Below are 14,394 nucleotides of genomic sequence, written 5' to 3'. Positions count from 1 at the left end.
CACTCACAAGTGGTGTACAGTATACTATTATCATACTGCAAGATTAAGTTTCTTACTAATTTCCTATCAGCAGTTTTCCTGTAGTCTGTTCTTTTTCGTTGGAACTCCAGTATTGTCAGATCTTATATTTTGATCTTCTAATGCGCTTCTAACTGCACCAGTTCACATATGTTAATCTTCCTCGAACAGCTGTTTTTCTAACTTTCACTTTCTCATTCTGTTGAAGTGACCTTACTACCTTAGATTAGTTCTGCTGACATTTGTATGATTCTGCTTCTGATTTCATCTAATTACTCTTCTAATTTTTCTCAGAACATCTGTCTAGTTTTTAATCAACTATTTTTTTTCTAACCTAATCCACAAGTTAAAATTGGAACACGGCTTTTTCTAATTTCTCTGTTATTCCATTTAAATGTATTGAATTGGCTCTCCTAGACCAATGTGGCTTATTCTGTTTTATTTCCATATTTATTTTATAACCAATGAACTTTATGCCTAAATAGCTGGAAAAATTTTTTTGTGTTCTATAGGTTATTCATCGTGAATGTACTTAATGGTTTCCATGATTTTATTGTCAGAGTTTATTATTATTATTCTAAATTTTTCTTGACAGTTATTCAATTAAAGAATTCGATATCTGGAAGTTCCTTGTTCAGCTTTCATTTACCACAAAGACATAGATTACTGTATGAGAAGAGATGCCAATTTCCTTTTTTGTATACGTTAGGAGCAAAACATTATATGTAGAAAGTAAAGAATTAAGTTAAATATTTCTGATTTTAATATCAAGTCAAATGTCACTTTCTTTCAGTGTGATCCACATAGATCAGGGCTGTCCAAAACACAGCCGCATGCCACTCGCAGTGTGATTTTGTGGCTCACCTGTGGATTTTGATTTTTGCGAGCGAAAAATAAAATAATTCAAACTGAATGCATATTAGATATTTTAATTCTATCACTAATTGATAATCTCGATGTTGGTTACTTTATTTGGTGTTTTTTACATCACTGATATACCCACGTGTTTTTCAAACATTAGATGTGTCAAAGAAGTGTTCTTACACTGTTTTGTTCTTTTTTAATGCAGCCCTTGGATTACCTAAGGTTGGACAGCCCTGATGTAGATGATAGCAGTAGAATTATCATTTACATCTTGTCTTACACATTATTTTTACATCACACCACCATCTTTTTTTTAACTCCTTCAATTCTAACTGCTGCCTTATATAATTGTAATAGTTTGAACATCCTGTCTTTTGGTATCTTATGACCTTTTCATATCTACAAAATTTAAATACAGATCCTTGTTATATTCCCATGATTTTTCAGCTGTGTCTTAAAGTGAAAATCTGATCCTGACACTATCTCTGTTTCTCAAACAGATTTCCAGATTTCTCTTCCATTTCTGTAACACTCAGTAAGGAAATTCCTATATAATTCTATAACTCTATAACTCTATAACTCTCTCATTGAGTTTTATTTTAAGTATAAAAATTCTACTCCAGTCATACAGAATTTGAACTACTGACAGGCTTTCTAAATTATGCAGTTTAGCCAGTGTAAAACTTATCTCTCCATTATGATTTCAGAAGCGAGAAGTATTCTATGAGGGAGGATGTAAAGGAATTGTTGGAAGAGGCAAAACTGAAGAGCAAGAAGGTAAAGATTGTAAGTCTTCTACCACGTTATGATAGAGGCGAACTAAGGAGGAGGACATTGATAGCCAATAAGTCTATACATAGATTTTGCAAAAGGAATGATGTAGAATTTGTGGATCTGTGATCTCTGTTTGAGATCACAGATCTCAAATTAAATGATCTAAATGATTTTGGTGTTAGGTGTCTGGAGAGAGCTTTGTTCACCGAGCATGCTGAAGTGCAAATTCAGGGAAATTTAAGCAATTGGGGTGGAAGCAAGTGAGTTTGTGTGAAGGCACCTATGAAGCGAGTGAGTGTGAAAATGACCAAGTGAGGAATCTAGTCTCTCAAGCAAAAATATTGAATAGAGTAGTCAATTCAGAAAGTAAAGGTGGGTGGGGAACTAAAGGGATGCTGCAGTTTCTATATACTAATGCCAGAAGTATCAGGAACAAGAGAGAAGGGTTTTTGGCATTGATGTTAGTGCAACCTCTCCAAAAGTTATAGGCATTAGTCAGACTTGGCTAACAGCAGATGATGTAGTTACAGGGATTGAATGTGAAAGGGTTTAGTATTTTCAGGGAAGATAGAGAAGATGGGATGAAGGAAGGAGTACTGCTGATGATAGCAGATAGATTGCAACCCAAAAGAATAGGAGACAAGTGGAGGGTAGATGTTCATTTAAAGCAATCTAGTGTGAGATTAAGGCCAGTAAGACAAAATATATAATTGGTTATTGCTATAGGCGAGAGAGTTTCATTGATATCTGAAAGACATGCATCCCCCAAATTAGCACAATGAGTAAAGTTTGAGTGATTATTATAGGCAATTTCAACTATTATTAAAAACAACACGTAAGTCCACAGTAATAACTTTAATTAATAAATAAGGTAGATATTTCATACTAAAAATAATAGTATATCTTCAGTGTTACAAACAGATAAGAATAGAATACGAGTATTCGGTGGATCACCTATTAAAATACAATGTTGTCGCGAGTTAGGAAATGAAAGAAATTAATAAATAATTAATATTTAAGATAATTAGTTTTTTAATGATTACATAAAATAAAAGTCTCCCAGATCTTCAAGAGACAGACAGAGAGAGAGAGAGAGAGAGAGACAATCATTTCAATTTAAATTCGGTCAGTGTAAAAAAAGCTTCACAACTTTCTTTAAAGAGGCGTTCATATTTGAACCAGCATCTATGGAGGAGAATAGCTTTATCCCACTGGATATTATGGGTAGTGGTAATACTGTGTTGTGCTAGACCAGACTTCTGAGGTTTGTTGTAATCAATATAATATTGATGTTCTTTAATTCTTTTTTCCACAGAACGGCCAGTTTGTCCAAAATAAGAAACATCGCATTCACAAGGAATTTTGTAAACGCCAGCCAAAGACAGTTTATCTTTTGTAGAAGGCAATAAGGAAGAAATTTTGTTGATAGGAATGTAAGTGGGAATCAATTGATACTTTTTTTAAAATTCTACCTATAGGTTCTGAGATTCCTGGAATGTAGGGGATTATAACTCTGCAAACTGTTGAAGAAACCTTAGGTATTGGAACATAAGATTAAATTATCTGTTGGATTTGATTAAGGTGGTAATTATTAGATACCATTAACTTTTTAATGATGGAAAGTTCTTGTTGTAAGATTTCTGGAGAAGAGCAAACTTTATGTGCCCTATTAATTAGAGATTTAAGAATGCCAAATTTTTGAGATGTATGGTGAGCAGACTTTTTATGAATGTATCTGCCAGTAAATGTGGGGTTTCAAAAGATGCTTGTAGATAAGGTACCAGAAGTTCGAGTAAGCAGGATGTCCAAAAATGATAAAGTACCAGAATTTTCCTTTTCCATGGTGAATTGGATACAAGAATGAAGGCTATTTATCTGTTGTAGAACGGTGGAAAGCTCATCTTCAGTATGTGACCAAATGGCAAAAACATCATCGACATAACGATACCAAAGAGATGGTTGAGGGTGAATGGATGAAAACATAATCTCTTCGAATTGTTTCAAAAAATAGTTAGCCAAAGGTGGAGACAAACGACTACCCATGGCAGTACCTTCAACTTGTTTTTCCAACTAAAATAACCTGAATGGATAACAAATTCAAAAATTTTTGTGATATCTGGAGGGTAATCTTCATATAATAAATTGACTGTGTCGGCTAATGGGATATTGGTAAACAGAGATACAATGTCAAAACTGACTAACAACTCAGACTCTTTGATTTTTAAATCCTTGATTTTTTCCAGGAAATCTGTTGAATTTTTTATGTAGGATCTTGAATGTCCAGTGAGAGCACTTAAAGAACGAGACAAGACTTTTGCAATTCGGTCAGTAGGAGAATCGATGCAATTCACGATTGGTCATACTGGATAGCCTTCTTTATGGATTTTTGGGAGACCATATAGACGAGGAGATCTTCCAAAGTAGGTGCGTAATTTATCCACATAATTTGGGTCCCAACTGATGATCTCATCAAGTAATTCATTTAATTGTTTAATCTGAGAATTTGTAGGATTATGCATGATCTCTTTGTAGGTAGATGTGTCTTCTAAAAGACTGGATACTTTGGTCTCATAGTTAGTCTTATTCATGATTACAATAGGTTTTCCTTTATCGGCCTTAGAAATAGATATATTATTATCTCTTCTTAAAGAAGTTAGACCTTTGATTTCAGCATTTGATAAATTGCGTGGAGGTAATTTGCTTTTAAATAACGAAGTCGCAACTTCAAAACGAAGTTTATTAGCGTCGTCACTAGAAAGTCCAGACAGATTGCATTCTATATTATGTAAAAAGTCAAGATACGAAATGCATGTAGGAATAACTGCAAAATCAAGGCCTTTTTGCCAATGCACTGGACTCGGCATTGGATAAAGAGCGATCGGAAATATTAATAATCCATTTTTTTATTAGAAGTGATGTCAGAGATTAAGTTTTTCTTTTGTCTGTGATATAAAGAATTATATTTTTGCATAAGTGTGAAAATTTCTTTCGTAAGAACGAGTAACAGATTGCTTTGATAAGCGAAGAACAATATTTAGTAATTCATCATTAAGACCAGTTGAAATTTCTTCTTCGAGATCCGAAATAGACTTGATATTAGAAGCTAATTCTTGTTTGGCAGTACAAAGTTGGTTACGAATTAAGGAGAAACTTGCACAAATATAAATAGAGTGGGCTCCAGGAGACCAAATTGTTTCTTTAAACCTAGCAAATGTAGGAATAACTTGCATATCACGACATTTATTGAGGAAGGAAATCCGTGCTCGAAGTTTACCTTGTAAAGCTGATAGTTTTCCTAGTATTATATTGATTACAACAAACCTCAGAAGTCTGGTTTAGCACAACACAGTATTACCACTACCCATAATATCCAGTGGGATAAAGCTATTCTACTTCATAGATGCAGGTTCAAATATGAACGCCTCTTTAAAGAAAGTTGTGAAGCTTTTTTACACCGACCGAATTTAAATTGAAATGATTGCCTCTCTCTCTCTCTCTCTCTCTCTCTCTCTTGAAGATCTGGGAGACTTTTATTTTATGTAATCATTAAAAAACTAATTATCTTAAATATTAATTATTTATTAATTTCTTTCATTTCCTAGCTCACGACAACATTGTATTTTAATAGGTGATCCACCGAATATTCGTTACTCATATTCTATTCTTATGTGTTTGTAACACTGAAGTTGTACTATTATTTTTAGTATGAAATATCTACCTTATTTATTAATTAATTACTGTGGACTTACGTGTTGTTTTTAATAATTATACTATGCCACAGGTCCCTCTAAAAACAATTTCAACTATGGAGATATAGACTGGAAGGAAGAAAGATACATGGCAGGAAAGAAATAGAATTTATACACCTGCTGAGAGATAATTACTTAAGGGCAAGATGTGATGGAGGGGACTAGGGGCGAGAGAGTATTGGACCTGGTCATGGGATCAGAAGAGCTATTCATAACCAAGGTGACAACATTGCCTCCAATTGGTGAAAGTGACCACACAGTCTTTGCTTGGGAGATTGTAAAACATGAAGAATATTCTATCAAGGGGTATTTATGGAACTACATTATTATTAGCTTTGCTCTTTTCTCCAGATTTTTTCTAAAACATTTCCGTATGTCTGGCATTCATTTCGTACTCTGATATTTCGATTTCCAACATGCTGCTTTGTCAGTCATCTTCTCTAATGACTTGCAAAAATTCCTCCAGTATTGAATACTATTTCTACTCATTCCTTTTCCTGATCACTGTTGCTCAAATGCATCTTAGATTATTATGGATCAAAAGCTTATTAGTTTTCTTTATCTGTATAAAACCAATTATGTGGATATAGCACTTTTAATTTTTCCACTAATCCTTTGTTTTCTTGATACTTTTCTTGTTGACTGATTTATTTTCACTGCAAATTTGAACTAATTAATTTTCTTTCTGTGTTTCTGTGTAACAGCATTAGTATTTTTTCTCCCAAATTTGACTTGTAATAAATTGTTCCCTACCTCTGAGGGGAACTTTTTTAAAATTTGAATGTGAATAAATTAAGATTCCTTCTCTTAGATTATTATTTCTTGCCATATAACAGATACTTTATTTGAGTTTGTGTGCAAATCATAACACTTTTTTTTTTTTTTTGTATTAAATAAGCAGCTCGGAGGCAATAATTAAAGGTAAATAATCTTTTACTATTAAAACTAATTAGGTGTTTCTTTTTTTCCATGCCTGAATCTAACATATCATGAAAGTATGGGATGTTGCTGTCTCAGGATACTAGGGTTCTACCTTTTGCCTTCTGTTATGTGCCTGTCAATTGTGTTTGTATATGTGTGTATGTATATTCTCAGAGACTAGTTTTCCTGCTTCTGTGAGTCCGAAAACCAGGGTGCTTTCTCCTCAGTAAAAATTAATTTAGCCCTTTTTTTTTTTGGTAATTAAATTCCTCTTGTTACCAATAAGATGTAATCCATCTTTTTTCCATATGCCAAAACTGTTATGCCAGTTAAGTATCTTTTGCTTATATGTATTTGCACGGAGTTAAGTATGTACTTTAATGCATTTATATAACACGCGCAGTTCTTTTAAAAGATTGGAAGCAAGGGAAAGTTGGGTGTTGAACTTCGTAATGATTCCACCTGGGAAGTTTTTTTTTTTTTTAGCTCTGTAATTTTTACATTATAAAAATTATAATTCATTTTATATTTCATAGTTTTATAATATAAAATTGATTTTAGATTTTAAAGATTGTTCAAATGCGGTCATACCAGGTGTTAAGAAAAAATTATAAGAGTTCATGTGCTCTGTTTATATATTATATGTTATCCTTCCAAGTGAAGTACTGGTAAAGTGAAGGTGTGAGAAAGGGGGAATATTGGTGAATAAAGAAGTGATAATATAAGATCATTAATCCAAACTAAATTTCGAATTAAAGATTTGAAGGGGGGGGGGGGTTAAGGTGAAATATGGGCAATAAAGTATTGAGATTATGAATTTTGGGTAAACCATCTGGGGGAGGGAACTAAAATGTTTGCATGTGACTAATGTTTCCTTCTGGGAATTAGTGGGTTCATAATCTAGAGGTTTGTAAGTGATGAATTCTCTAGGCAATATGTTCACTTTCCAATTGTATTTGAAGACTGAAGACCATAGTGTCATTGTCTTTATCAACTCTAGTAATTATTATATTCCTGTCTTTGTGTATTTTATGGAGAACTTAAGAGTGGGCTGTTGGAGCGATTTCAGGCTTGCATAAGTGTGAACTTTGTTAGCAATATTTGTAGGCAGATTGCAGACTGCATTCTGTATGCAGCTGGGTGTAATGTTGGAACTTCATTTTATGGAGTTATGATTCCAGATATATCCCTAACTTAAACAAGGGTTTTTATGATATCATCATGTTGTTTGGAGGGGGGGGGGGTAGGTTTTCTTTCTTTCTCACTTTACAGAAAACCTACCTATATAGGTAGATACATATGCAAACTTTCCCTCCTCCCCCCCCTCCAAACAACATGATGATATCATAAAAACCCTTGTTTAAGTTAATGGATATTACATCCCATATCCCCTTAAGTTAAACAAGTCTTATGTCGCCGAATTGAAGCCTTTGGCTCTTCATATTTCTAATAATTTATTAGGACACCTCTCGGCAATACTCATAGAAGGGTTATAAGTTCTGTTCGCTACAAACTTGATATTAACTAGGTCTACCTACTCACTGATGAGACCTCAATAAAGGTTGAAACCGGTCTGGGTAGTGATCTTCTCTCATAATGTTGAACAGTAATACAGCTCCTAGGAGCTAAGTTCACATTATGGGTAAATATCAAGAATAGTGATCGGATCTTGCTCCACCTTAGACATGAGTTACCTCAGCTTGCACTACCTTAAGGGTCAGTTGCTGCAGTATCCAGGTATTTGCTTACGCTTGGAATTGCCGAACTTTATATAGTTTCTACTATATTCGGCATGAAACTCTTTGAGTTTCTTATTCGGCTATGAAACTATATGGGATGTAATATCCCTTAACTTAAGCAAGTCGTATGTCGCTGAATTGAAGCCTTTGGCTCTTCATATTTCTAATAAAAACCCTTATTTGACAGAGCCTCCAAATCTGTTCCAACCATGCTTCCCTCACTGCTGCACTTTCCTTTCCAATGGCTACATTGCCAAAAAAATTAGCAAATTAATTGTTCCTCATGTCACATCCTTCTCAGTGTATAGATTATATTAATGCTATTACTTTTCTCTATATTTGGGACACCATAGAAAAGATAGTGGGAACTTTAAAGAGAAAATTTCTGTACTGCTTTCAAACACCATATGAAGTTGGTTGTCCTTAGCTCCTCTGCTAAGGATCACCTCCCTCCCTTCTCTGGTCCAAGTGTTTACAAATTCCTCTATTCATAAAACTTGCCATATTGTGGACAAGGGAGACTGCTAACATCTGCCTTTAAGAACACAAGAAATATATCTGTAAGCTAGACTAGACTGGCTGTGGTCAGTCTAATCTGGTTTACAGATATACCTTGGACACCTTGCACAGAATCAAATGGAGAAAAAAAACTGCTATGCTTCACTGTAGCAAATACAAACTTGAGACTTTTTTTTTTAAATCAACAGCAGATTTTAAAGAAACAACCAAATCTAAATAAATATGGTTATGTGCAACTTCTCAAAATTTAGGCAAAAACGGTAATTCTTAGACTGCCTGCCTGACAGCCAAGGCTAGCTACCAGATCCACAGGGACCTCCTTCTTAGGACTTTAGGCCTCTAGTCTAACATCTTCTTATTGTGTGTATTGTTACATTTTTGTATTGTATCCAAGATGTCTGTGATAAATGAATTGTTGGAACTAATAAACCTTTAATTATTTCTTTGTACCATTTCATTTCATTAAACCTTAAGATGAGCTTAAAGCACCACCTATGTGTATTTAACATTTGCTTCACTAAACTAACTACCATCATTCCTGTTATCCTCTTCTTTTGTTCCATCTGCCAACAGTCTTCCCTATACAGTTTTTCCCATAAAAGCTCATAAAAGAAACATGCTAACAAATTCTTTCTTTCTTCATAATTACTTGACTATACACATGTTAATACCAGTTATCCCAACATGACACTTCTCTAATTCTTCTACTAGCTTCCCTTCTTTTCCACTAATCATGTTTATCTCTAATTCTGCTTGAGGTTATTATTATTACAGTAGCTGATTGTCTGGTTCTAAAACTTTTTGTGGTAGTTGGGGGATGAGTTTGCATAACTGGGTCCTTCATAACTGATCATGTTTAACCATCCTATATATGTAATTTCAGCCAGTATAGAATGAATTCAGTTTGATTGGCTAAGTCTGAAACTGCTAATCCATTACCATTCATTCTTTCAGCATCTACCTGGTCATGGAATGCATTGCGGAAAGTGATTTTCAGGCAATGGATCATAGTCCCTATGTTCTTCACCCTCATTAGAGACTGTGTGGAAGTCTCCTCCCATATTTAGCTTTGACACTTGAAATTTTAATTTTTTTCATGCTACCATATGTGCTATTTTATATTAAAACCAGCTCAAAAAAGAAATGCTAATATTTGATACCTGATAGATAGTAAAATTGATAATAAATAAACTTAAAAGGTAACTAGATTTATCTGAAACTATTGGGCATTAAAAGATACAATTACTGTTATAGTAGGGATTACTATATCATTACACTATCTTTAGTAAACAGCTGAGTTGCAGATCCACTATTCAGTGATTCTGAGAGATTTTCTTCTTCAAACATGAACTAACTATATTTGTTTTTTTAAAGTTTTCTATAATTATTGACCATTTATATAATCAATTCCTAACATGTACACACAAGTGGTGTTCAGGATATTATGGTAGTTCTATATAATTAAGTTTATTACTAGCTTCCTCTCAACAATTTTTATTTTTCTCAACTCTCACATCTCTGGTCTTTGATGACAGATGTAATGTTGACAATAGTGCACTCTGTTCATCTTTATTTGATAAACCTTGTAATGTAATCATTAGATGCCTCAATATCTTCTGTAACCAATGTCTTAAGTTGTGATCTCCTTGTTTTCCTTCAGTAGGACTGGAATAACCTTATGAACTTTAATGCTGTCATAACATAGTCCTATTTATCTCCCACAAGAAAGATCTCACTTCACTATCCCCTTATACTTGATACTTGTATCTAGTGGTGAGCTATGGAAATTTTAACAAAGGGCTCGCATCGTCGAGCAAAAAAAAAAAAAAAAAAAAAAAAGCCTAACTTAGCCCTTGTAATACTTATATTGCGATCTTGAAGAGCTTCCGACAGATATGATAATTCCTGTAGGATATCAATCATTAATGCCAGATCTTTTAAAAATTCCAAATTGAGAAGTCGGTTTAAAAAGCCCTTATATTTATCGTTCGATGCAAAATGCCAAAATGCTTGCATAAAGTTGAGTAATTTCTCCACAAAGCAAGAGCCGTTTGTAAACTGCAAGCTGCCAATCATGGTCCAAACACACGGCCGATCTTTAAAATTTCGATACCAAGGTCTTTTGCAATCGTATTTAATTCTCATTGATTTTTTGTGATTGATGATAAAAAGCATATAATTTATCCATAAATATCTCATCTCATCTTCCTTATACCCTCTTTTACCTTGTGGTGTCGAGGGTCCATTGATCATCGGACCTCACTCCGTTTACAGGATAAGGTTGTCAGCCTTATGACCTGGTGTATCCTATGGCCTGTAGTGTTGAGTTCTCAAGGCCAGTTTGCCTGCTTTGCGGGATGAAAAACCCCAGAATAAACTGGGGAAAAAACCCTGCTGTCCACGCCCAAGACTGGCTAACTTGGCTATGGCTGAGGAAGATCCTTCAGCTCCTCACGTCACCGACGGGAATCAAACCTAGGACACTCCTTCCCCAGGCGAAGCGCATAGCCACTAGGCTAACCGCGCGGACTCCTCCATAAATATTTCAAAATGATTTATTTCTTTAATGTTTTTTATTGAATCATCTAATGCTAAGTGTAAACAATGAGCGCAATGCCAAATCACAACATTGGGAAATTTTTGTAGAAGTTTGATTGCAACACGTGATTTGTTTCCTAATATTACACTAGCTCCATCAGAACAAAATGCAATGAAATGAATTTTTTATATAGTTATCAGAAAATCCATATGAATTTAAAGTAGCAATTATAGTAGCATTGTATACATTCTGCGGTATTTTCTAGTTCTACAAGATTATTAAACAAGAAGAACAAGGGGCTCACAAATTTGAGAAGAATTTAACAAAGGGCTCGCATGATCCCCTTATAGCTCACCACTGCTTGTATCCCTAAATCAATATATCTCTAGCCTCTCCTGGCACAGTACATCTCTGCCATAGATTCTTCAGCCTCCAAAAAACTAGTACTTTTCTGCTCTAAACTCTACTTCTCACCTGTCCAACTGCTACAATTTCACTATATAAATCTTAAATCTGCCTAATCTTGAAATACTCCTTACACATTTAGGATGTGTACCTAAAATCATCTTAAGAATGCTTGATAGTATACAAAAGAGAGCAACCCAGTCGATGACCTCTCTCACAGTCTGATTCTGTCTTATCTCTGTTTTCTAGGTATTTCTTTGGGTTCTACTAAACTGGCTGAAATCATCATTCCTCCACTTTCTTCCACCATTATAAGAATAGCTGCTGGTCAATATCCATGTGCTATCTAGCTTCAAACTAACTTTTCTTCCTCTTTCATTCTATCCACTCCTTTAATATATATCTTTTCCTCATGCTGTCTTTCCCAAAGACAACCTTCAGCTGTTCAAAAAACATATCAGCAGATTCTTTCTTCTTACTCTTGTTCATACCTGGTATGTGCCAAATATACTATAGGTTCTGCAGCCTTAAAAAAAATTGTTATCCCAGCTCTCTGATCCATAAGTTAAAATTGGTTTGATCATTGTTTTGCATACATATAAATTTAATTTCCAGTAGTCTTCTCCATTAAGAATGGGGAAGACTACTGGAAAAAACTTGATCCTGTTTATGTTTCTAGCTATTTTCTTAGTTTTATATTTTTATTATCAATTTTTCATATCAATTTTTAATGCAAGTATTCAGTTTATTTAGAGTGCTGAAAAATTGTACTGTTTTTATTTAGGATTATTACTGGATTAATAGCTGGAATTTAATATTTATGATTTTGATATCAGGTTTAATGGAGTTAGCATACACCTTTGTCTTACACCTGGTTTTATCAATCTGTCTTATTGTACATCCTTTAGTTCTAATTGTTAGACTTGCAAGTTAAGCATAGGCTCTTATAATGTCCTGTTTGCACTTATAATTGCTCTCTGCATAATGTCCTGTTTACACTATATAAGTGTAATATTTTGAATAGCTTTTTCTCGAAGCTTTTCTGTTTTTCATTAGAACTTGTTATATTTCTTGTTATAGATTCTTGTTATATTTCTATGATTTCTTGAAATACAAATTCAAGGCAAATTCCGATATTTACCTTGATCTCTTAAGTGTATTTACATAAATCTTAACTGCAACCTCAATAGAGAAGTTTCTCTAATTATCAAATTGTTTGTTTTATTTTATTTTTTAATAGATAGGAACTACTACAGTTATCTGATTTTCTAACCAGGCTTTCTAGATTATGCAGTGGTTAAGTATCAACTATACCCCAGCTATCTTTTCAGATTTCACATTTCAGAAATCTGAAATGTGAAACATAGCTGGAGGTTTTTTCCACCACTATTCTTTCACTGTTTATTTAATTTAAGAATCCTAAAACTGATTATCACAGATATAAAACTGAAAATAAGAATAATCTTATTTTCAGTTTTAACTGTTACCTTATGTTTTTTTTATTCTTCCAATGTCTTCCCATGACTTCAGTTTAGAATATCTTGCATTCTTTCAGTATCATTTCAGGACACATGCTGTGACTTACTTGCCCATAATTTTCAGTATGATCTCTTCCTTTCCAGGAACTAATTAACTTCTTGAGTCCACCTTGCAGATAACTTCACCTTGAATTAAAGATGCCAAGAAATTATATTCTTGGTTAAATCCTTTATCCAAGTGTAAGCAAACAAAGTTTGTGCATGAAGTATCTTCAGGATTGGCAACTCGTATATAGAGGCTAATGACTTCACATCACTTGCCTTGGTATCCCATAATGCAAAGCACATATTCTTTCAGGCATGTATTATGGAAAGGATCACTAACCAGACCCAGAGGTGATACCAAGGTTGAAAGGATATGTGCTTTGCATTATGGGATACTAAGGCAAGTGATGTGAAGTCACTAGCCGCTGTATACTTGCTTACTCTTGAATAAAGGATTAAACCAAGAATATAATTTCTTCGCATCTTTAATTTATAGTATAACCAAGTGAAGAACTTCTAACTTCATCACATGCCTCCATGTCTGAATCATCAATTTTGTTTTAGAATTTGTTTGGCTTTCTAATTCAGTTAGAAATTCTAATTTCTAACTGAAAACTGCTCTATTTGATGTATATTTCATCATTATCATCATCAGTTTCCTGATATGTATGTACCCTCTCCCATTCTGTTTATGTATATAAATTTTTGCTAATACTCATTTATATTCTTTTTTAAATTAATGGCAATCACATTATATATCAAAATCTCTGTATATTCTTTTATCCTGAAGCTAAATTTCTTTTTTAGAAACATTTTATTTTATTTTATTTATTTTTTAACAGGTCAGTGCCTTTATTTTGGTGTATGCATAAGATGTCCTATACTTTCAGGCATGTAAGTCTACTTATTTTATTATAGTACTTGAGTACATTTTTATTACTCCTGTATGTTTCATACATTTAGGATATTTTCTTTTAGGTAACTAGTTAATTTTGTAAAGCAGCTATCTTGGTGGCTGTCCACTTGACCATCCTGGATGAATGGATTGTGCAAGTTCTCTATTATCAACAGACTTAAAAAGCTTTGAGTTGCAGGTGATTATCATCACCTAGTGTAATGTTGTTGGTCTGCTTATTGGAAGCTTGAAGTATGGCATGAAGACTTATTAGAACATTCACTTCCTGAGTAGCTTCTTGACTTACTCATAATACTTTAGATTCTCACTTTTTTGTGAGAATTTTGTTGTAATAATAGCAAAAATTAGCAAAACCCCCCAGTAGCAAAAAAATGCTAGCATAAACAAGCAAACTTAGCACATAAAGATCTTTTTATGTTGGGAATTA

The 14,394-nt window shown here is 33.7% G+C and overlaps 1 protein-coding gene across 2 annotated transcripts in view; it reads left to right on the top strand.

Moving 5' to 3' along the window:
* The window catches only part of LOC150096071 (uncharacterized), a 229,974-nt gene that overhangs the window by 113,558 nt on the left and 102,022 nt on the right, over positions 1-14,394 (top strand). For both annotated transcript variants that reach the window (XM_090409310.1, XM_090409309.1), the window contains exon 12: positions 13,894-13,945. In XM_090409310.1, the coding sequence (XP_090265436.1) occupies positions 13,894-13,945 (52 nt within the window). The remainder of the gene's footprint in view (positions 1-13,893; positions 13,946-14,394) is intronic.

The sequence above is a fragment of the Typopeltis vanoorti genome, chromosome 19 (genome assembly GCF_054136105.1).
Source record: "Typopeltis vanoorti isolate ZY-2024b chromosome 19, IOZ_Tvanoo_1.0, whole genome shotgun sequence".
NCBI classification, from domain to species: domain Eukaryota; kingdom Metazoa; phylum Arthropoda; class Arachnida; order Uropygi; family Thelyphonidae; genus Typopeltis; species Typopeltis vanoorti.
Note: the sequence above shows the minus strand (reverse complement) of the source record. Positions and strands in the feature narration are given on the sequence as shown.